The sequence below is a fragment of the Pipistrellus hanaki genome (assembly GCF_964339955.1).
Source record: "Pipistrellus hanaki genome assembly, chromosome: 1".
Lineage (NCBI taxonomy): Eukaryota > Metazoa > Chordata > Mammalia > Chiroptera > Vespertilionidae > Pipistrellus > Pipistrellus hanaki.
The window spans coordinates 145788302-145810341 of NC_140503.1; the positions used below are offsets into that span (position 1 = coordinate 145788302).

General features: G+C 39.0%; 1 protein-coding gene across 1 annotated transcript in view; it reads left to right on the plus strand.

Moving 5' to 3' along the window:
• The window catches only part of LOC311631621 (sodium/hydrogen exchanger 9B1-like), a 58195-nt gene that overhangs the window by 21631 nt on the left and 14524 nt on the right, over positions 1-22040 (plus strand). Inside the window, exons 5-6 of the mRNA XM_084901917.1 lie at positions 3796-3971; positions 9263-9369. Of these exons, the coding sequence (XP_084758043.1) occupies positions 3796-3971; positions 9263-9369 (283 nt within the window). The remainder of the gene's footprint in view (positions 1-3795; positions 3972-9262; positions 9370-22040) is intronic.

The following is a 22040-nucleotide window of genomic DNA, read 5'->3' on the forward strand; positions in this document are numbered from 1 at the left end:
CCCAGCAAAGCTATCATTCAGAATTGAAGGTCAGGTAAAGAGCTTCACAGACAAGAAAAAGCTAAAAGAGTTCATCACCACCAAACCAGGATTACATGAAATGCTGAAGGGTATTCTTTAAGAAGAGGAAGAAGAAGAAAAAGATAAGAAGACATCAAATACATACCTACCAACAAATGAATTTAAAAATCAAATGAATAAAAAATCTGAAGAACAGAATGGACTGGTGAATATAATAGAATCAGGGACATAGAAAGGGAGTGGACTGACAATTCCCAGGGGGAATGGGGTCTGAGGGGTGTGGGAAAAGGTTGGACAAAAATCTTACACCTATGGATGAAGACAGTGGCAGGGGGTAAGGGCATCGGGTGGGGTGGGAATCAGGTGGAGGGGAGCTTTGGGAGGAAAAAAAGGAATACCTGTAAACTGAACAATAAAGATATATATTAATAAAAAAATGCTTTCTTAACATAATCATTAATTCAATCAGTATCACTCAACAACAACAAAGAATTCTTATGCTATATGTTTGACTTCCAACCCACATCTATTTTAATTTCTGGAGCTTCAACTAAAAGCTAACCTAGACTATAAGAAGCAAAACTATTTCAATGTATGGATTGCTACAGCTTTAGAGGTATTGCAGTACTGCAGATAGACCCCTGGGGATGCTCCAGAGTAGGAAAAGGCAAAACTCTTCACCTGGAGATAACACACCCACACCCAGAGAAGACATATCCCAGAAATATTTGAGAGGTGCCTAGAACCTCTAGCTGTGCTGATTGGTGAAGATATCTCCCTAGTGAAGACAGTCCATAAAGACTGTTTTCAAATATGCAAATTTCACCAAATGATAACAAGACACATCAAAGGAACAACTAAAATTCCAGAAACCATTCCTAAACAAATGGAAATGTGTGAATTACCAAATAATTCAAAGTAGTATCTTTTAAATGCTCAGTGAACTAAAAGAGAACACATATCTAAAAATGTCAGGAAGAGTAAAGACAATCTCTTCAATAAATGATGTTGGGGATATTGGACATATACATGCAGAAAAAAAAAAAAAAAAGAAAGAAAGAAAGGAAAGAAAGAAAGAAGCTAGACCACCAACTTACATCATACACAAGAATAAACTCAAAATGGATAAAAGACCAAAGTGTGAGTTGTGAAACCATAAAAAGTCTAGAAGAAACCATAAACAGCAAAATCTCAGACATCTCTTGTAGCAATATGTTTGCCAATACATCTCTTAGGGCAAGGAAAACAAAAGAGAAAATGAACAAATGGCACTACATCAAAATAAAAAGCTTCTGCACAGCAAAAGAAACCAATAACAAAATGGAAAGGAATCCCATTGTATGGGACAGGGGTCTTCAAACTATGGCCCGCGGGCCACATGCGGCCCCCAGAGGGGTCTGATCCGGCCCGCCAGGTTTTTTGGGCAGTGAGCGCAGCCGAGGTGTTACAGTAGGAATTAGTAGTTCATATAGTCCGACCCTCCAGCTCTCTGAGGGACCGTGATCTGGCCCCCACTTTAAAAAGTTTGAGGACCCCTGGTATGGGAGAACATTTTGCCAGTGATACATAAGATAAGGGGTTAGTTTCCAAAATACATAAAAAACCCATACAACCTAAGAAAAAGAAGACAACCCAATTAAAAAAATGGGTCAAGGACCTAACTATATACTTCTCTAAATGGGACATACATGTGGCCAAGAGATAGGAAAAAATGCTCAAAGTCGCTAATCATCTGAGAGATGCAAATTAAAACAATGAGGTCTCCTTTCACATCTGCCGTAATGGCTACAAATGCTGGTGGGAATGCAGACTGGTGCAGCCACTATGGAAAACAGTATGGAGCTTTTCTCAAAAAATTAAAAATGGAACTGCCATTTGACCCAGTGATTCCCAAATCTAGGAATATATCCTGAGAATCCCAAAACACGGATCAGAAAAGATATAGTATGCACCCCTATGTTTATAGCAGGGTTATTTACAATAGCTAAGATCTTGAAACATCCCTAGTGCCCATCAGTAGATGAGTGAATAAAAAAGAGGTGGTACATTTACACAATGGAATACTATGTAGCTACAAAAATGAAGGATCTCTTATCCTTTGAGACAACATAGAGGGACATGAAGAGTATTATGCTAAGCAAAATAAGCCAATCAGAGGAAGGCAAGTATCACATGATCTCACTTTATGTGTGGAATCTAATTTAAAAAGTGACCAAAAAAAAAAAAAAAAATAGATCCAGAGACATGGAAGTATAGAATCCACTTTTCTTCTTCTTCTTCTTTTTTTTTAAATGAATCTTAGAGGGGAGAGAGGGCAGTAAAAGATTAACCAAAGAACATAGTTGCATAACCCTTGGACACAGACAATAGTGTGAAAGTTGTGGGAGGAGGGGTCCTGGGAAGGTTTGGAGGGGGTCATTGGGGGAGAAGGGGACATAAGTCATACTTTTAACAATAAAAAAACAAATTCAAAAATGTAAAAAATAAGCATATCAAGAAAATCAGGCATGAATCAAATGAGGTTACCAATAAAGAAATAGAAACAATAAAAAAGGAAAATTAATTCTAAACTATAGTATAGAGTAACAAAATTGAGGGGGTTTGTAATGACTACAGGGATCAATAACAGACTGAATTAATCTGAAGAATTAGTGAACTTGATGCCAAGGTTATTTGAAATCAAGTCAGAGGAGCAAAGAGAAGAACAAAGGAAAATGAAGAGATTCTAAGGATTTATAGAATACCCTTTAATAGACCAATCTACAAAATATGGGAGTTCTAAGAGTAGAAGAGAGAGATAAATGGTCATAAATCCTATTGAAGAAATAATTGGTAAAACTTACAATAGAGAAAATGGACATACAAATTTAAGAAGCTCAAATACGTTCCACTTGAGTAAAACCAAAAGACATTGAGACACTAAAACTGTCATAAGTCATTGACTTTCTCATTGATGTTTTTATCTTTTTATCCCTCTCCCTTCCTCTCTCTCTAAAAATCAATAAAAGTATGTTTAAAAACAACAAATAAACCAAAAATAACAGTTGACCAAGATGTGCAAAAATTGGGAACCTTGTGCATGACTATTGGGAATAAAATTTGAAAACCAGTTTAGAGTTTCCTCAAAAAAAATTAAAAATAGGATCACCATAAAATTATTAATTCTATTTCTGAGCATATATCTAAGAGAATTGAAAGCAGGTTTTCAGAGAGATGTTGCAGTAGTATTCACAATGGCCAAAAGTGGGAAAAGCTCAAATATCCATTGGCAAATGAATAGGTAAAGAAAATGTGGTATATGCATACAATAGGATATAATTCAGCTGTAAACAAAACAAAAACATGGAAATCTTATCATTTTCTACAACATGATGAGCCTTGATGACATTGTGCTGAGTGAAATAAGCCAGGAAAAATACGTTATTTTAGTGATATATTTAGAGTAGTTAAAAATCATGGTAATAGAAAGTAGCATGGTAGTTGCCAGGGGTTGTGTAAGACCCCAAAACTGGTTTGGCTCAGTGGATAGAGCGTTGGCCTGCGGACCGGTCAAGGGCATGTACCATGGTTGAAGGCACATCCCCAGTAGGGGGTGTGCAAGAGGCAGCTGATTGATGATTCTCCCTCATCGATGTTTCTATCCCTCTCTTTTCCTCTCTGTAAAAAATCAATAAAATATATTTTTTTAAATATATATATCTGCTATAAATTTTAATAAAATTAACTATTTGGTAAAGTGTATTTTTAAAACTGGTTTTCAAAGTCTTCTCTCAGTTTTGTAGTAGGTGCTGTCTCTCCTGCTGTTGTTGTCCCTTCCATGCTAAAATTACAAGAAGATGGATATGGTATTGAGAAAGGTATTCCAACCATACTAATGGCTGCTAGCAGTGTGGATGACATCTTGGCTATCACTGGATTCAGTATATTCATGACCATAGTCTTCTCTTCAGGTAAACAAGAAAATACAACCACTGCCATATAATTCATAACTTTTTTGTTGTTATTTCCTTCAGTTATTAAGCAAGATTTTTATAAATTCAATAAGTTTTTATTCTTTAAAATATATATATATATATATATATATATATATATATATATATATATATATATTATTGATCTTTTACAGAGAGCTAGAAACATCGATGAGAGAGAAATACCGACCAGCTGCCTCTTGCACACCCCCTACCGGGGAGGTACCCACAACCAATGTACATGCCCCTCACCAGAATCCCCCTCACCTTTCAGTCCACAGACCAATGCTCTACCACTGAACCAAACTGGTTTCGGCAACTTTTTATTCTTTATTGAAAGCTCACTCTAGACCAGGGAGGAAATTTCAATGGGTTAAGAAACCACTACTTGACACAAATTATTTCATTTTAATAACTATATATTTCAATTAATTTAATAACCATTACCACTTATCTGCTGAAGTTGCTTTGGAATTTTATCACATTTTTAATAGATAATTTTAAGCAGTAATATTACTAGTACTAATATATTTAATAAATATTTTTGAAATATATTTTTGGACATCATCTTATATAATAAAAAGGTAATATGCAAAGTGACTCTCACTCCAACACACAAGATGGCCACCACAAGATGGCCAGCAGGAGGGGCAGTAGGGAGGGACCAGGCCTGCAAGGTTGGGCAGTTAGGGATGACTGGGCCTGCAGAGAAGGGCAATTGGGGTGATGAGGCCTTCAGGGGAGGGCATTTGCAGGGGGACAAGGTGAGCAGGGCAGAGCAGTTAGGGGCAACCAGGCTGGCAGGGGAAGGCAGATAGAGGCAATTGAGCCTGAAGGGGCAGTTTTGGGCTATCAGGAAGTAGGGAGGGCAGTTGTGGGCAATCAGGGAAGTAGGAAGGGACCAGGTCAGGAGGGGAAAGTAGTTAGGAGTGATCAGGTCAGCCGGGGAGAGCAGTTGGGGGTGACCATGCCTGTAATGGAGAGCAGTTGAGGGTGACCAGGGGATAGAAGTTGGGGGTGACTAGGCCTCCAAGGGAGGACAATTAGGGTCGACCAGGCTGGCAGGGGAGGGCCATTAGCAGCAGTCAGGCTAGCAGGGGAGCAGTTAAGCATTGATCAGGCTGGCAGGGGAGTGGTTAGGGGGTGATCAGACTGGAAGTCAGAAGTGGTTTGGGGGGCAGGCAAGTGGTTGGGAGCCAGCAATACTGGATTGTGAGAGGGATCCCAGTTTGAAGAGGATGGAGGCACATCCCCCCCCCCAACTGTATATGAATTTTGTGCACCAGGCCTCTATATGTAAACTAGAGGTCGGTGCATGAATTTCGTGCATGGATACAGTCTCTAGGCTTGGCCTGCAATCAGGGCCATCCTCCCCAGCTGCCCACCCTCCATCACCACCCTTTCACCATAGGGTGATCAGTGCCTGACAGCCAGGGATAGGAGCTGAGAGGTCGGCTATTACTGCCCGCTCACCATCCCTGCCCCTGCCATAGGTTGCCCACTTTATGGAGGGTAACCAGTGGGGCAGGAGCCTTGGCCAGGCACCAACCACATCCCCTGCCACCTACCCCCAGTTCCTTATTCATCATCAGGCAATCAGTGCCTGCTAGCAGAGGAAAGAAACTGAGAGGTGGTCAGTGCACCTCATAGTGACTGGTCTAGCAGTTGTGATTGTTCTGCCTTTAGGGCCAATTTGCATATTTCCCTTTTATTATATAGGATAGAGGCCTGGTTTATGAGTGAGGGCTAGCTGGCCTGCCCTAATGGGGGCCCCGGATCTGGGTGGGGGGCCCCCGCTAGGGGGGTGGGGCTGGCCAGGGCAAGGGACTGTGGGCAGTTTTCAGATCAGCCATGTACCCTATTGGTGTGGGGGTTTTTACAGGGGGTTTCTACAGGGGGATGGGGCATGCCTGGGCAAGGGACTGAGGTCAGTTTGCAGGCCAGCCATGCCACCATTGGCGAGGGCCATGGAGAGGTTGGCCAGCTTCTCAGTCCTCAATCGGGATGGGAGAGGCTGATCAGTGGTGGGGCTGTCTGGCGGCAGGGGCTGGGAGTCATAGTGAGTAGTCAAACTCCTGTTCTCCCAGTCAAGTGACCACCCATGGGGACAATTTGCATATTAGGCTTATAGAATAGGATTGTTTTGGACTTAATTGTATGTTGCACACAGGTTTCTCTTGGGTAAATAGATTTCTATGACATTGTAATGGTCCCATAGTACTCAATTATCTGTATTATAATTTCCTGTTGAAAACTGAAGTTTCTATTCCTATAGTTTCTATTAAAATAATACTTGAGTGAACATCTTATAACTAAATAGTGGTACCTAAAGTTAATATTTTCTAAATCTTAAAAGAATAATCATTGAGCCTGATAGGAGCTAGAGAAACCAAGATGGTGGCATAGGTAAACACATAAACACATAAACTGCTGCCTCACACAACAATTTCAAAACTGCAACTAAAAGACAAAAAGCACAACATCCAGAACCACTCAGGAAAGCTGGCTGAGTGGAAATTCTACAACTAGAAGGAAAGAGAAAACTCACGGAGAATCAGAGGAGCTGCAAAAGGCTGAGGTATGGAGACATGCGTGCAGAGGAAGGGTGGCTGAGTAACTGACTGGCTTTCTCTGGTGGGAGGGAGAAGGAGGCTCTCGACTGCACTGAACCCCAGTTCCAGGTGAGACCCTGTGGACCCAGGCTCATACTGGGGGAATCTGGACTGTCAGGTAGAGAGAAAGGTACACAGAAACTCAGAGGGAGCTGCGGAAGGCAGGGGTCTGGAGGCGCACACACGTGCAATGCACCCAGAGAGGACTGACTGCTGAGATTGCTCTGGCTTTCCCTAGCAGGAGGGAGTTGGAAGCTCCCAACTGCACTGAACCCCAGTTCTGGGCCATCCCCTGGGGACCCAGGCTCATACGGGGGCCGGAGGGGAATCAGGACTGTCAGGCAGAAACTCAGGGGAGCCATGAAAGGCAGAGGTCTGGAGGCGTGCATGCAAGTGCACACAGAAGGACTGACTGGTGAGTGTTCCGCTGGCTTTCTCTAGCTGGAGAGAACTGGAAGCTCCCGACTGCGCTGAACTCCAGTTCTGCTTAAGAATCTGGGAATCCAGGTTCATTGGGGGAGAAACTGGACCGTCTGGCAGCAGGTGAAACTCAAGGGCAGCTTTCTCTCAGAGGTGCTTGCAGTGATTACAGAGGGACACTGAGACCTAGGGGCCTCATAGGGCAGAGCTGACAGGAAGCCAAGACTGTCTGCTCAGCCCTGAGACTACGCCCCATCCAAGCTGAGCACAGAGGCTTCTGCAAGTCTTGTCTCATAAGGCTATTTCCAGCATAGAAGTTCTCCCAGCGTAGACACAGTTGATCCTTACAGCCAATTGGCTTAGAGGTCAATTCCTCCCAGTGATAGCAACAACAATCAAGACTTAACTACAACAAGGCTGTATACACAATCCACAAAGGGGTGCACCAAAAGTGTCCACCTCAGGTAACTGGGGAAGCCGAGCCACTGAGCCATATAGAGCATCTAGCACACAAAGCTACCCTACCAATTTAGGGGAGCAGCCAAATGCGGAGACAAAGAAACATCACAAACGAAAGAAACGGAGGAAAACAAATGACTGGATATATTAATAGAATTCAAAACCATGGTTATAGGTTTTTCAAGAATTTCCTAGAAAAGGCCAATAAATTTAGTGAGACCCTCATTGATATGAAAAAGGACCAACTAGAAATTAAACATACACTGACTGAAATAAAAAATAATATAGAAAGACCCAACAGCAGATTAGAGGATCACAAGAATCAAGTCAAAGATTTGAATTACAAAGAAGCAAAAAATATTCACAGAGAAATAAAAAAGAATCCAAAAAGTTGAAGATAGTGTAAGAAGCCTCTGGGACAACTTCAAGCGTATCAACGTCAGAATTATGGGGGTACCAGAGGAAGAGTGAGAGCAAGGTACTGAAAGTCTATTTGAAGAAATAATGACTGAAAATTTCCCCCACCTGGTGAAAGAATTAAACTAACAAGTCCAGGAAGCACACAGAACCCCAAATGAGGAATCCAAAGAGGACCACACCAAGACACATCATAATTAAATGCCAATAGCAAAAGACAGAATATTAAAAGCAGCAAGAGAAAAACAGTTAATTACCTACAAGAGAGCAACCATATGACTGTCAGCTGATTTCTCAACAGAAACTATGCAGGCCAGAAGGGAGTGGCAAGAAATATTCAGTGATGAACAGCAAGAAACTACAACCAAGATTACCCAGCAAAGCTATCATTCAGAATTGAAAGGCAGATAAAGTGCTTCACAGATAAGAAAAAGCTAAAGGAGTTCATCAACACCAAACCAGTATATGAAATGCTTTAAGAAGAGGAAAAAGAAGAAAAAAGTAAAGATAAAAATTATGAACAACAAATACATATCTATCAACAAGTGAATCTAAAAATCAAGTGAGTAAAAAATCTGATGAACAAAATAAACTGGTGAATATAATGGAATCGGGGGCATAGAAAGGTGATGGACTGAAAATTCTCAGGAGGAAAGGAGTGTAGGGGGTGCAGAAAGAGACTGGACAAAAATCATACACCTATAGATGAGGATAGTGGGGAAGGTAAGAGCAGAAGGTAGGGTGGGAACTAGGTGGAAGGGAACTATGTGGGGGGGAGACAATTGTAATAATCTGAACAATAAAGATTTATTAAATTAAAAAAAGGATAATCATTGAGCTGAAAAGTATATAGAGTTGATAAGCTTTTGAAAAATATTGCCGCAATATCATGTCCTATGTTTGCCACTTTCTCCTCACCCTTTTCAAAACTAGATATTATTCTTTTCTTTTTCCTTTGCTAATTTGGTAGGTGAAAAGTGAGACCACTTTAAATGGAGTACTTTTTCTACTAATGATGTTAAACATATTTATTGGTCGCTGACATTTTGGCATGTTTTATATATTTCTTTCCTTGGAATCTTTTGCGTTATAGGTGTGTTCATCATTATTTCTTTGTTTCCTGGCCTACTTATTCAATAAAAATTTCTGAATTGAGTGTTTGTACTAAATTATTTAAGAGTACATATCTAATGTATCAAATAGATCTGCATACATTTTTATATTAATATTAAAGATTCATTTTTATATATTCTATAAAATACATACATTTCTTCATAAATCACCTACGTTTGATTTTCTGATGTGTTAGGTATTTAAAATTTTTTCTCTATGATCTGTTTTTCCTTATGTGTGCCCTTATAGGTGGCGTACTTCAAGATGTCCTAATTTCTTTTCGGAATGTAGTTATTGGTGTGCTACTAGGAACATTTATGGGAATTTTTCTTCAATATTTTCCAAGTGCAGATCAGGTAAATAAAAAATTAGTCAAACTTTAGAAGTATAGAATTTGTTATTATTTTCAAAATTTGAACTTTTAGAATATCAATGAAATATTACATTTAATATTTATTGTCCTTCCCCAAATGTAGCCTCCATTGCCTACTTTGCTTTAAACTAAGCACAGTTTTGGTTGATAGGAGTCAATGGCCTTGACTAAAGTCTTTGCTTCTGGACTTGGCAAATAAGGAAGATTAGGGAAAAATTTTTTGATGGAACACTGTGTAAAATCTTGTATTTATAAATGTAATGAAGGTGTTGACAAAAAAAAAATATACCTTTTATAAAAGATTATGTACTTACTAAATACCTTTAAAAATATTTTTTGAAACCTGTTCTACTATGAGGATAACATATATTTTTACTATGCTGCTGCTGCTATTTTTTTTTTATATTTATTTATTTCAGAGAGGAAGGGGGAGGGATAGAGAGATAGAATCATCAATGATGAAAGAGAATCATTGATCAGCTGCCTCCTGCACACCGCCTACTGGGAATCAAGCCCACAATCCGGGCATGTGCCCTTGGCCAGAATCAAGCCTGGGACCTTTCAGTCTGCAGGCCGACACTCTACCCACTGAGCCAAACCAGCTAGGGCTATGCTATTGCTTTTTAAATTAAGCTTCCTAATGCATAATACTTTGCAATGGATACTCTTTAAAAATATATAATTAAATCAGAATACCATCTCCATTCCACCCCACCCCTTTCTTCACTAAATTGCCTACTGACTTCTGACAACTTTTTCTAATCTTTCTTACTCACACTTTCCTTTGATCTAAGTTAAATTTACTCCCACTCCCTTTGACTAAGGCAACACTATTAAATTCAATCCTTTTCTACCCTAAAGAATGTGCCCCCCCCCCCAAAAAAAAAAGAATGCGCCATTACTCTTGTATATCTGTAATGTCTGTTTTGATTTCCCTGTAACAATTGTCATAGCTAATGAGACTTTCAGAAATTTATTCTTAAGAATCCATTGGATATGTTATATAGAACTACAGGTTATATTGCTCTCTTTTTTCTTTCCCTTTTCACTTACAGTTAAAATAATTTAACCATTTTACTGACATAATATATAGCAGAAGATGAAACTTAATAATTATAAATTTTGTCACTTGTTATCAAGTCTTCTAAAATATTTGGTGAGGAAGAAAGCCAAAATTTTATGCATTATTTAATATAACATATTATAGTATCAAAATGTCAATAATGAATGACAGAGAACATAAATGTTGTATTATAGGTTTACTGTAAATAATTCATAAAAATTTATATAATTCTAGACAAATCTTCCAGTGAAGAGAGCATGCCTTATTTTGAGTTTGTGTGTTTCTGTCGTCTTAGTCGGCAATAGCATGGGTATACATGGAGCTGGAGGATTATTCACACTAATGTTGACTTTCATTGGAGGGATGAATTGGAACAGAGATAAGGTGAATATTTTTAATACACCATTTTTATAGATAAAATAACTGAATTTTTTATATTATAATGGACATTTAGGAAACCTCATTCAGGTTGGAAGATGTTCCAAAAGTCTGTGTCTTGGAGGAAGTTTATATAAATCAATAAAGAAAATAAAGTATTTTAGAAAAGGAACTGCACATACACTAAAACACAATCAGGAGTTGAGTTATCTCATCAGGCCCATTTCCCCCAAGTTTTATATAATATGATTATATAACTTTTATTGATTTAATTATTTTATTAATTAAAATTTTAGTTATACAGTTAGGACATGAAAACATTCTCATAAAAGATTAAACAATACACATATAGAATAAATTGTGAAATAGTTCTTTTTCCTCACCACTCCCAAATATCAAATGGAATTATTTCCTCAAATCAGTCCTCTATTTGTAGACATTTAGATCATTTCCAATTTTTTATTATTATAAACAGTGCTGCCATGAACAGTCCTTTTCATGTATCTTTTTGCAAGTGTACAAATACTTCTGTAGGAGTATATTCCTAGAAATACAATTGTTGAATTTTAAAATGGTACATTTCTATTTTGATGGGGACTGCCAAATTCTCCAGTCAAAAGGTTTTATATATTTACACTATTTACTACCACCAGTTATAACAGAGTTCCCAATACCTCAACCCATCAACACACTGATATTACCACTAGTTCTATTATTTTTAATCTGATGGGGGGGGAGTATATAACATTATTTATGAAATATTTTTCAGCTATAAAAAAGTACAAAATCTTTACCATTTGCAACAACATGGATGGATGTGGAGAGTACTGTGCTAAGTGAAATAGATAGAGGACAAATACTATATTCTTTCACTTATATGTGTAATCTAAAAAACAAAACAAATATAGACCCATAGATACAGAGTATATACTGATAGTTGTCAGAAGGGAGTGGTATGGGGAATAAATGAAAATGGTGAAACACAATAAGAGCTACAAACTTTCAATTATAAACTAGTGGCCCAGTGCATGAAATGCATGCACTGGTGTGGGGAGGGTCCCTCAGCCCAGCCTGCATCCTCTCCAATCGGGAATCCCTTGGGGGATTTCCAACTGCTGGTTTAGGCCCGATCCCTTTGTGGGATCGGGCCTAATCCGGCGGTCAGACATCCCTCTTGCAATCTGGGACTACTGGCTCCTAACCACTCACCTGCCTGCCTGCCTGATTGCCCCTAATCCCTTGGCCTGCCTGACTGATCGCCTCTAACCTCTCTGCCTGCCTGCCTGATCACTCCTAACTGCCCCTGCCTGCCTGATCACCCCTAACTGCCATACTTTGTAGGCCTGATCTTACCCCCAACTGCCGTCCCTTGCTAATCTGATTATCCCTGATAGCCTCTGTTTTGGCCCCCACCACCATGGCTTTGTTTGGAAGGAAGTTGGACATCCGGAAGATGGCCAATCGACCTGGTCTAATTAGCATATTACCCTTTTATTAGTATAGATAAATTACATAGGATGACATTGCTTAAATGGGGTGGGGGGAAACCTTTTTCATCAGGAGGAGATGCTCTTGGCAGACAAAAATACATAATCCCCATATCTGCATTGATAGCCAACTGTATGCACTATACTGCCAACTAGTCATTAAAAAATTGAACCGCTTTCTTACACCTTACATCAAATAACTGTTGCCCTTAAAACCTTTCTTCAGACCCAGCCTAAGATTCTGCCTTCACAGTTCACCCAGATTAGGTTCTGATTGGTAAGTTTCTATGCCAGTCAGCATCAAAAGCTCTGCCTTCTAGGAAGCCATTGGCTCCTCATACTTCACCCAGATTTGGTTCTGATTGGTCAGTTCCTATGCCAGTCAGTGTCTCCAGGCCTATCAATGGGCCTGATCAGAGAGACAGAGCTGATCAGCAGCCCAGCAGAGACCCAAGAGAAAGAGAGGCATGGCTGCTGGCCAGGCCCGGAGCGAAAGAGAGAGGCAAGTGCAGATCAACCAAGGCTATAGATCAGACCCTTCTCTCTTCAGACCTCTCTCTGGGCCTGATTCACAGCCCCCTTGGCAGTCAATGCTGGTCTGGGCGCCCACAGCAGTGGCAATCAGTGCCGGGTCACCACTGCAACGCAGCACTGACTTTGGTTGGTCAAGCCTTCGGTCATTGTGGACTCTGGGTCTTTATATATATATAGATAAGTCACAGTGATGTAATACAGCACAAGGAATATAGTCAATAGTATAGCAATAATTTTGTTTATAATGTCTTTTGTATGGAAGTAAAATTTCCTATAGTCAATTCTGTTAGTTCTTTCTTTTTCATTTTATATTCAGTATCTTATTTAAGAAGGATTTCTTTACTCAAGATTATAAACATTATATCTTCTATATTATCCACAATAATATTTTGGCAAGTTTTTTTTCTATTACATTTTTTTAAAATCTTTTTTTTATTATTATATTATTATCTGTGTACATATCTTACCATTGCCCCCCAACCTCCCATACATGCCCTCCCTCCCCAGAGTTTTGTGTCCATTGGTTGTACTTATATGCATGCATTCAAGTCCTTCAGTTGATCTTTTATCTCCCCCAGATCTCCCTACCCTCCCTGCTGTAATTTGACAGTCTGCTTGTTTCTTTACTGTCTCTATATCTTTTGGTTCATCACCTTATAATGTTCTTTATTATCCATAAATGAGTGAGGTCATGTGGTGTTTCTCTTTCATTGACTGGCTTATTTCACTCAGCATGATGTTTTCCAATTCCATCCAGGTTGCTGCAAATGATAAGAATTCCTTCTTTTTATGGCAGCATAGTATTCCATTGTGTAGGTGTACCATAGTGTTTTGTTTTTGAATTTGTTTTTGTTTTTGCATTTGGTTCTTTAATTCGTCTGAAATTTATTTTTGTGAATGTTGTGAGATAAGGATGCAGAAGTGTATGTTTATATATGTACTCATAGGTATACATATATACACATATAATAGTTGTATATGGATAGAAATAGGTATAGTCAGTTTTTAAAAAATTATCAACTAAGCATTAATTATTCAGTGACCTTTAAATGCCTCTTTAACGTGACTCAAACCCTCAAATATAGCCAAGTTCCTTTCTGGAACCTAATCCTACTTATGTTTCCTATAGATACTTTAAGTCTATTTTAAATCATAGGTCATAGTTTTATGTCTCAAAATCTAATATAGATTTTCTCTCATTGAATTTATTTTTAAAATACTTCTTGGCCATTCCTGAATTTTAGAAAAATTTTTGAATCAGCTTGAGAAGTTTCGTCCCCCTCCCCCTCATTTTTTTAAAGGTATTATATGTGTACATACCTTACCAATCCCCACCCCACCCCCAGTCCCATACATGCCCTCCCTCCCCAGAGTTTTGCATCCATTGGTTATACTTATATGCATGCATACAAGTCCTTTGGTTGATCTCTTATCTCCCCCAGATCTCCCTACCCTCCCCGCTATAATTTGACAGTCTGTTTCTTTTATTGTCTCTGTATCTATCCTTTTGTTCATCAGTTTATAATGTTCTTTATTATCCATAAATGAGTGAGAACATGTGGTGTTTTTCTTTCATTGACTGGCTTATTTCACTCAGCATAATGTTCTCCAATTTCATCCAGTTCGCTGCAAATGAAAAGAATTCCTTCTGCTGAAACCGGTTTGCTCAGTGGATAGAGCATCGGTCTGCGGACTGAAAGGTCCCAGGTTCGACTCCAGTCAAGGGCATGTACATTGGTTGCGGGCATATTCCAAGTAGGGAGTGTGCAAGAGGTAGCTGGTTGATGTTTCTTTCTCTTTGATGTTTCTAGCTTTCTATCCCTCTCCTTTCCTCTCTGTAAAAAATCAATAAAATATATTTAAAAAAAAAGAAGAAGAAGAAAAAAAAGAAAAGAAAAGAATTCCTTCTTTTTTATGGCAGCGTAGTATTCCGTTGTGTAGATGTACCATAGTTTTTGGATCCAATCATCTGCTGACGGGCACCTAGGCTGTTTCCAAATCCTAGCTATTGTAAATTGTGCTGCTATGAACATGGGGGTGCATATTTCCTTTTGACTGGTGTTTCTATTAATAGTTTCTTATGATATATTCCTAGAAGTGGGATTCCTGGGTCAAATGGGAGTTCCATTTTCAGTTTTTTGAGGAAACTCCATTCTGTTCTACAGTGGTTGCACCAGTCTGTATTCCCACCAGCAGTGCACGAGGGTTCCTTTTTCTCCGCAACCTCGCCAACATTTGTCTTTTGCTGATTTGTTGATGATAGCCAAATCTGACTAGGTGTGAAATGGTACCGCATTGTTGTTTTGGTTTGCATCTCTTGGATAATTAGTGACTCTGAGCAGGTTTTCATGTGTCTCTTGGCCTTCCTTCTGTCTTCTTTTGAAAATATTCTATTTAGATCCATTGTCCATTTTTTAATTGGATCATTTATCTTTCTTTTATTAAGTTATATAAGCTGTCTGTAGGAGGATCCAAGATGGCTGCACAGGTAAACACCTAACCGCAGCCGCACACAACAAATTCAATAAAATACAACTAAAATATAAAATGGACATTACCCAGAACTACAGGAAAGTCGACTGACTGGAAATTCTACAACGAGAAGCAAGGAGAAAACCAGAAGGAAAAGCAGAGGAGCCGTAAAAGCCTAAGGTACTGAGACACCCTGCGCACGTGCAGAGAGGTCGGAGCCGGAGAGGAGGGGGCGGCTGAATGCCTGGCTGGCGTTCCCAAGCAGGAAGGAGATAAAAGCTCCAGACTGTAGTGAAACCCAGACCCGACAGCGCTGAACCCCAGTTCTAGGCCAGACCCTGGGGACCCAGGCTCAAACAGAGGGAGCCTGGGCTGTCAGGCGGAATCCCAGGGGAACGGCGAAAGGCAGAGCCCCCTGAGGCTCGCACATTGCGCGCAGAGGACGGACTATTGACTCTGCTGCTAGATTGCCCTAGCGGGAAGGAGACAAAAGTTCCAGACTGTGCTGGGCCCCAGTTCCGACTGCTCTGAACCCCAGATCTAGGCCAGACCTTGGGGACCCAGGCTCATCAATAGGGAGCTGGGCTGTAAGGCAGAACTCCAGGGGAGCAGCGAAAGGCAGAGACCCCAGAGGCGTGCACATTTCGCACAGAGAAGGGACGGTTGGCTCTGCCGTGGGATTGCCCTGGTGGGAAGGAGACAAAAGCCATAGACTGCTCTGAACCCCACTTCCAACTGAACTGAACCCCAATTCCGGGCTCATTGGGGGAGAGACTAGACTGTTTGGTAGCAGGCGAAACTCAAGGGGACCTCACTCTCAGAGGTGCTTGCAGCGAGTACCAAAGAACACTAAGGAACACTGAGACTCAGGAGCCGCATAGGGCGTGGCTGACGGAAGCCAAGGTTGTAGGCTCCATCCTGAAACTCCGCCCCATCAGGGAAGCTGCGAAAATGCCGAGACAAGGAAATAGATCACAGATGAAAGAAATGGAGGACAAAAAGCGACTGGATATAGAGTTCAAAACCACACTTATAAAGTTGTTCAAGAATCTCCTAGAAAAGGCTGATAAAATAAAGGAGACCTATGAGGATATGAAAAGGGATCAACTAGAAATAATAAGTGATCAACAAGAAATAAGGGATCAACAAAAAATAAAGAATACATTGTCTGAAATAAAAAAAATATTATACAGAGTCCTAAAAACAGAATGGAAGATCGCAAGTATCAAGTCAAAGATTTGGAACATAAAGAGCCAGAAGACACTCCTCCACAGAAGCAAGAAGACAAGAGAATCCAGAAAATTGAAGATAATGTAAGAAATCTCTGGGACAACTTCAAGCGAACCAACATCAGAATTATGGGGGTCCCAGAAGATGAGAGAGAGCAAGATATCGAAAACATACTGAAAGAAATAGTGACAGAAAACTTCCCCCACCTGGTGAAAGAATTAGACATACAAGTCTAGGAAGCACACAGAACCCCAAACAAAAGGAATCCAAAGAGGACCACACCTAGACACATCATAATTAAAATTCCAAGAGCAAAAGACAAAGAGAGAATATTAAAAGCAGCAAGAGCAAAGCAGGTAGTTACCTATAAAGGAGCACCTATAGTATAAGACATAAAGAGCCACTTGGACCTGTTTGCGAAGGAAAAAAAAACCCTGGGAGCCGCAAAACCATTGCGACATTTAAAACAAATATAACACTGCATATATTGTTTCTTACCTTAATGCTATATACTGGATCGTGCAGAAAAAGGATTTTGTCACTTAACAAAAAGAGCCGCATGCGGCTCCGGAGCCACAGGTTGCCGACACCTGACCTATACAATTGTCAGCTGATTTCTCAACAGAAACCATGCAGGCCAGATGGGAATGGCAAGAAATATTCAAGGTGATGTATAGTAAGAATCTACAGCCAAAAATAATCTACCCAGCAAAGTTATCACTCAGAATCAAAGGCCAGATAAAGAGCTTCACCAATAAAGAAAAGCTAAAGGAGTTTATCACCACCAAACCAAAATTATATGAATTGCTGAAGGGGGTTCTTTTGGAAGAGAAAGTAAATAAAGATAAAAACTATGAACAACAAATACGTAACTATCAACAAGAGAATCTAAAAACCAAAAAAAATGAAAAAAAATCTGATGAACAATATTAACTGTTGAATATAATAGAATCAGAGGTATGGAAGGGGAGTGAACTGACGATTCTCGGGGAAAAGGGGAGATGGAGGTGTGGGAAGAGACTGAACATAAACTGTGCACCTATGGATGAGGACAATGATGGGTGGGGAAAGGGCAGAGGGTGGGGTGGGAACCTGGTGGAGGGGACCAACGGAGGGCGGGGGGCTGGGGGGAGAGGAACATCTATAATAATATGAACAATAAAGAAAAAATCTAAAAAAATAAAAATTAAAAATTAAAAAAATAAAAAAGTTATATAAGCTGTCTGTAGATATTGGAGATTAAGCCTTTATCAGTGATAACATTTGCAAATATGTTCTCCCATACAGTGGGCTTTCTTGTTGTTTTGTTGATGGTTTCTTTTGCTGTGCAAAAGCTTTTTATTTTGATGTAGTCCCATTTGTTTATTTTCTCTTTAACTTCCATTGCTCTAGGGACAGTTTCAGTGAAGAAGTTCTTTTGGCATATGTCTGAGATTTCACTGCCTGTGGATGCCTCTAGTATTTTTATGGTTTCCCATCTTATGTCCTGTATCCATTTTGAGTTTATTTTTGTGTATGGTGTAAGTTGGTGATCTTGTTTCATTCTTTTGCATGTATCTGTCCAATTTTCCCAACACCATTTATTGAAGAGACTGTCTTGACTCCATTGTATGTTCATGCCTCCTTTGTCAAATATTATTAATTGAGCATAGTGATTTAGGTTGATATCTGGATTCTCTATCCTATTCCACTGATCTGTATGTCTGTTCTTGTGCCAGTACCAGGCTGTTTTGAGAACAGTGGCTTTGTAATACAGCTTGAAATCCGGTATTGAGATACCTCCTACTTTATTCTTTCTCAGGATTGCTGTGGCTATTAGGCCTTTTTTTATTCCAGATGAATTATTGGAGAGTTCTTTCTAGGTCTGTGAAATATGCCATTGGTATTTTAATGGGGAGTACATTGAACCTATAAATTGCTTTGGGGAGTATTTTGATGATATTGATTCTACCAATCCATGAATATGGTATGTTCTTCCATCTGTTTACATCTTCCTTTTATCTCTTTTTTCAGTGTCGTGTAGTTTTCCGTGTATAGGTCTTTTACCTCCTTAGTTAAGTTTATTCCTAGGTATCTTAATTTTTTTGGTGCGATGATAAATGGGATTGCTTTTTTTGTCTCTGTTTCTGTAAGTTCACTATTGGTGTATAGAAATGCCATAGATTTCTTGGCATTAATTTTGTATCCTTCTACATTGCCGAATTCATTTATTAAGTGTATTAGTTTTTTGATGGAGTCCTTTGGTTTTTTTAAGTACAATATCATGTCATCTGCAAATAGGGACAGTTTTATTTCTTCTTTTCCAATTTGGATGCCTTTCATTTCTTCTTCCTGTCTAATTTCAATGGCTAGTACTTCCAGTACTATGTCAAACAGGAGTGGTGAGAGTGGCCATCCCTGTCTTGTTCCTGTTCTTAGAGTGAATGGTTTTAGTTTTTGCCCATTGAGTATGATGTTTGCTGTGGGTTTATCATATATAACTTTTATTATGTTGAGGTATGATCCTTCTATTCCCATCTTGTTGAGAGTTTTTATCAGGAAAGGGTGTTTGATTTTATCAAATGCTTTTTCTGCATCAATTGATATGACTATATGATTTTTTTCTCTCAATTTGTTTATGTGATGTATCACGTTTACTGATTTGCAGATATTCTACTACCCTTGCATTCCCAGAATAAATCTTACTTGATCATGGTGTATGTTCTTTCTGATGTACTGCTGGAGCCGATTTGCTAGAATTTTGTTGAGGATTTTGGCATCTATGTTCATGAGGGATATTGGCCTGTAATTCTCTTTCATTGTATTGTCTTTATCTGGTTTTGGTATTAGGGTGATGCTGGCTTTATAGAAGGAGTTTGGAAGTGTTCCTTCCTCTTGTTTTTGGAATAGTCTGATGAGGATAGGTTTTAGTTTTTCCTTGAATGTTTGGTAAAACTCTCCTATGAAGCCATCTGATCCTGGGCTTTTGTTTGCTGGAAGCTTTTTGATGACTGCTTCAATTTCTTCCATAGTTACTGGCCTATTGAGATTTTTAGATTCTTCTTGATTGAGATTTGGAAGGTTATATTTTTCTAGGAATATGTCCATTTTCTCCAGGTTGTTCAGTTTTTTGGAATAGAGTTGTTCATAGTAGTTTGTAACAATACTTTATATGTCGACGGGGTCTGTTGTTATTTCACCTCTTTCATTTCTGATTTTGTTTACTTGGGTCCTCTCTCTTTGTTTCTTGGTTAGCCTGGCTAGAGGTTCATCAATCTTGTTTATCCTTTCAAAGAACCAGCTCTTGGTTTTGTTGATTTTTTATATTGTTTCTTTGGTCTCTGTGTCATTTATCTCCGCTCTGATTTTTATTATTTCCTTCCTTCTGCTTACACTGGGCTTTCCTTGTTCTTTTTCTAACTCAGAGTTAGATAATTTGTTACCATTTTTTCTTGTTTTTTGCAATAGGCTTGTAGAGATATGAACTTCCCTCTCAAAACTGCGTTTGCTGTGTCCCATAGATTTTGGATTGTTGTGTTTTCATTGTGATTTGTTGCCAGGATGTTTTTTTTTTGGTTTTATTTTGGTTTTTTTTTTTGTTTTTTTTAATATATTTTATTGATTTTTCAGAGATGAAGAGAGAGGGACAGAGCGTCAGAAACATCAATGAGAGAGAATCATCGATCAGCTGCCTCCTGCACACCCCCCACTGGGGATGTGCCCACAACCAAGGCACATGCCCCTGCCCGGAATCGAACCTGGGACCCTTCAGTCCACAGGTCGACGCTCTATCCACTGAGCCAAACCGGTCCCGGATGTTGCCAGGATGTTTTTAATTTCTTCCTTGATTTCTCTGGTAACCCAGTCCTTGTTTAATAGCATGCTATTTAGTCTCAATGTGTTTGATTTCTTTGGATTATTTTTATTGTAGTTGATTTCTAATTTTATGCCAATATGATCTGAGAAGATGCTTGATATGATTTCTGTCTTCTTGAATTTGAAGAAACTTTGCCTGTGTCCCAACATGTGGTCTGTCTTTGAAAATGACCCATGCGCACTTGAGAAGAATGTATATTCTTTGGCTTTGGGGTGGAATGTTCTGAAGATGTCAATTCCATCTAGTCTAGTGAGTCATTTAGGATTGATGTTTCTTTGCTGATTTTTTGTTTAGATGATTTGTCCAAAGGTGATAGTGGGGTATTAAATTCTCCAACTATGATTGTATTGCTATTAATCTCTCCCTTAATGTCCTCCAGCAGTTTTGTTTTTTGGTGTTTTTTTTAATGTATTTGGGTGCTCCTGTATTGGGTGCATATATGTTTACCAGGGTTATTTCTTCTTGTTGGATTGCTCCCTTTAGTATTACAAAATGGCCTTCATTATCTTTTGTTATGTCCTTCACTTTGAGATCTAATTTGTCAGATATGAGTATTGCTACCTCAGCTTTTTTTTCATTAACTTTCGCCTAGAAAACCTTTTTCCATCCCTTCACCCTCAGTCTATGTGTGTCTTTTTTTCTGAAATGGGTTTCTTATAGACAGCAGATATATGGGTCTTGTTTTCTTATCCAATCTGTTACCCTATATCTTTTGATTGGAGCATTTAGTCTATTTACATTTAAAGTTATTATTGATAGGCACTTATTTGACACCATTTTTATTTTATCAATATATTCCTGTGCTCCTTTTTCGCTTCCTATTTCTTTTTTATTTTTACAGTAGACCCTTTAGCATTTCTTGCATTGTTGGTTTGGTGGTGATAAATTCCTTTAGTCTTTTTTTGTCTTTGAAGTTCCTGATTTCACCTTCAATTTTTATTGATAGCCTTGCTGGGTACAGTATTCTTGGATTCAGACCCTTCCTTTGCATGACTTTGTATATTTCATCCCATTCCCTTCTGGCCTGATGAGTTTCTGTGGAGAAATCAATTGCTAGTCTGATGGGGGTTCCTTTATATGTAACTTTCTGTCTCTCTCTGACTGCTTTTAAGATTCTTACTTTGTTGTTGGTGTTTGCCAATTTAATTATAATGTGCCTTGTCATCAGTCTTTTGGGATTCATTTTGTTTGGGACTCTACAAGCTTCTTGTATTTTTGTGGGTTGTTTCTTCTCTATCTCAAGAAAGTTTTCTGTCATTATTTTTTTTTTAAGAAAAAAAATGTGAACTTTATTTTTTTAAATAAATCTTTATTGTTCATATTATTACAAATGTTCCTCATTTTTTTCCCCCTCCATTGCTCCCCTCCACCAGGTTCCCAATCCACCCTCTGCCCTTTCCCCACCCCCTTCTCCTCATCCGTAGGTGCACAGTTTATGTTCAGTTTCTCCCTGCATCCCCCCACTCCTCTTTCCCCTGAGAATTGTCAGTTCACTCCCCTTCCATACCTGTGATTCTATTATATTCAACAGTTAATATTGTTCATCAGATTTTTTAATTCCCTTGGTTTTTAGATTCACTTGTTGATAGTTACATATTTGTTGTTCATAATTTTTATTTTTATTTTCTTCCTCT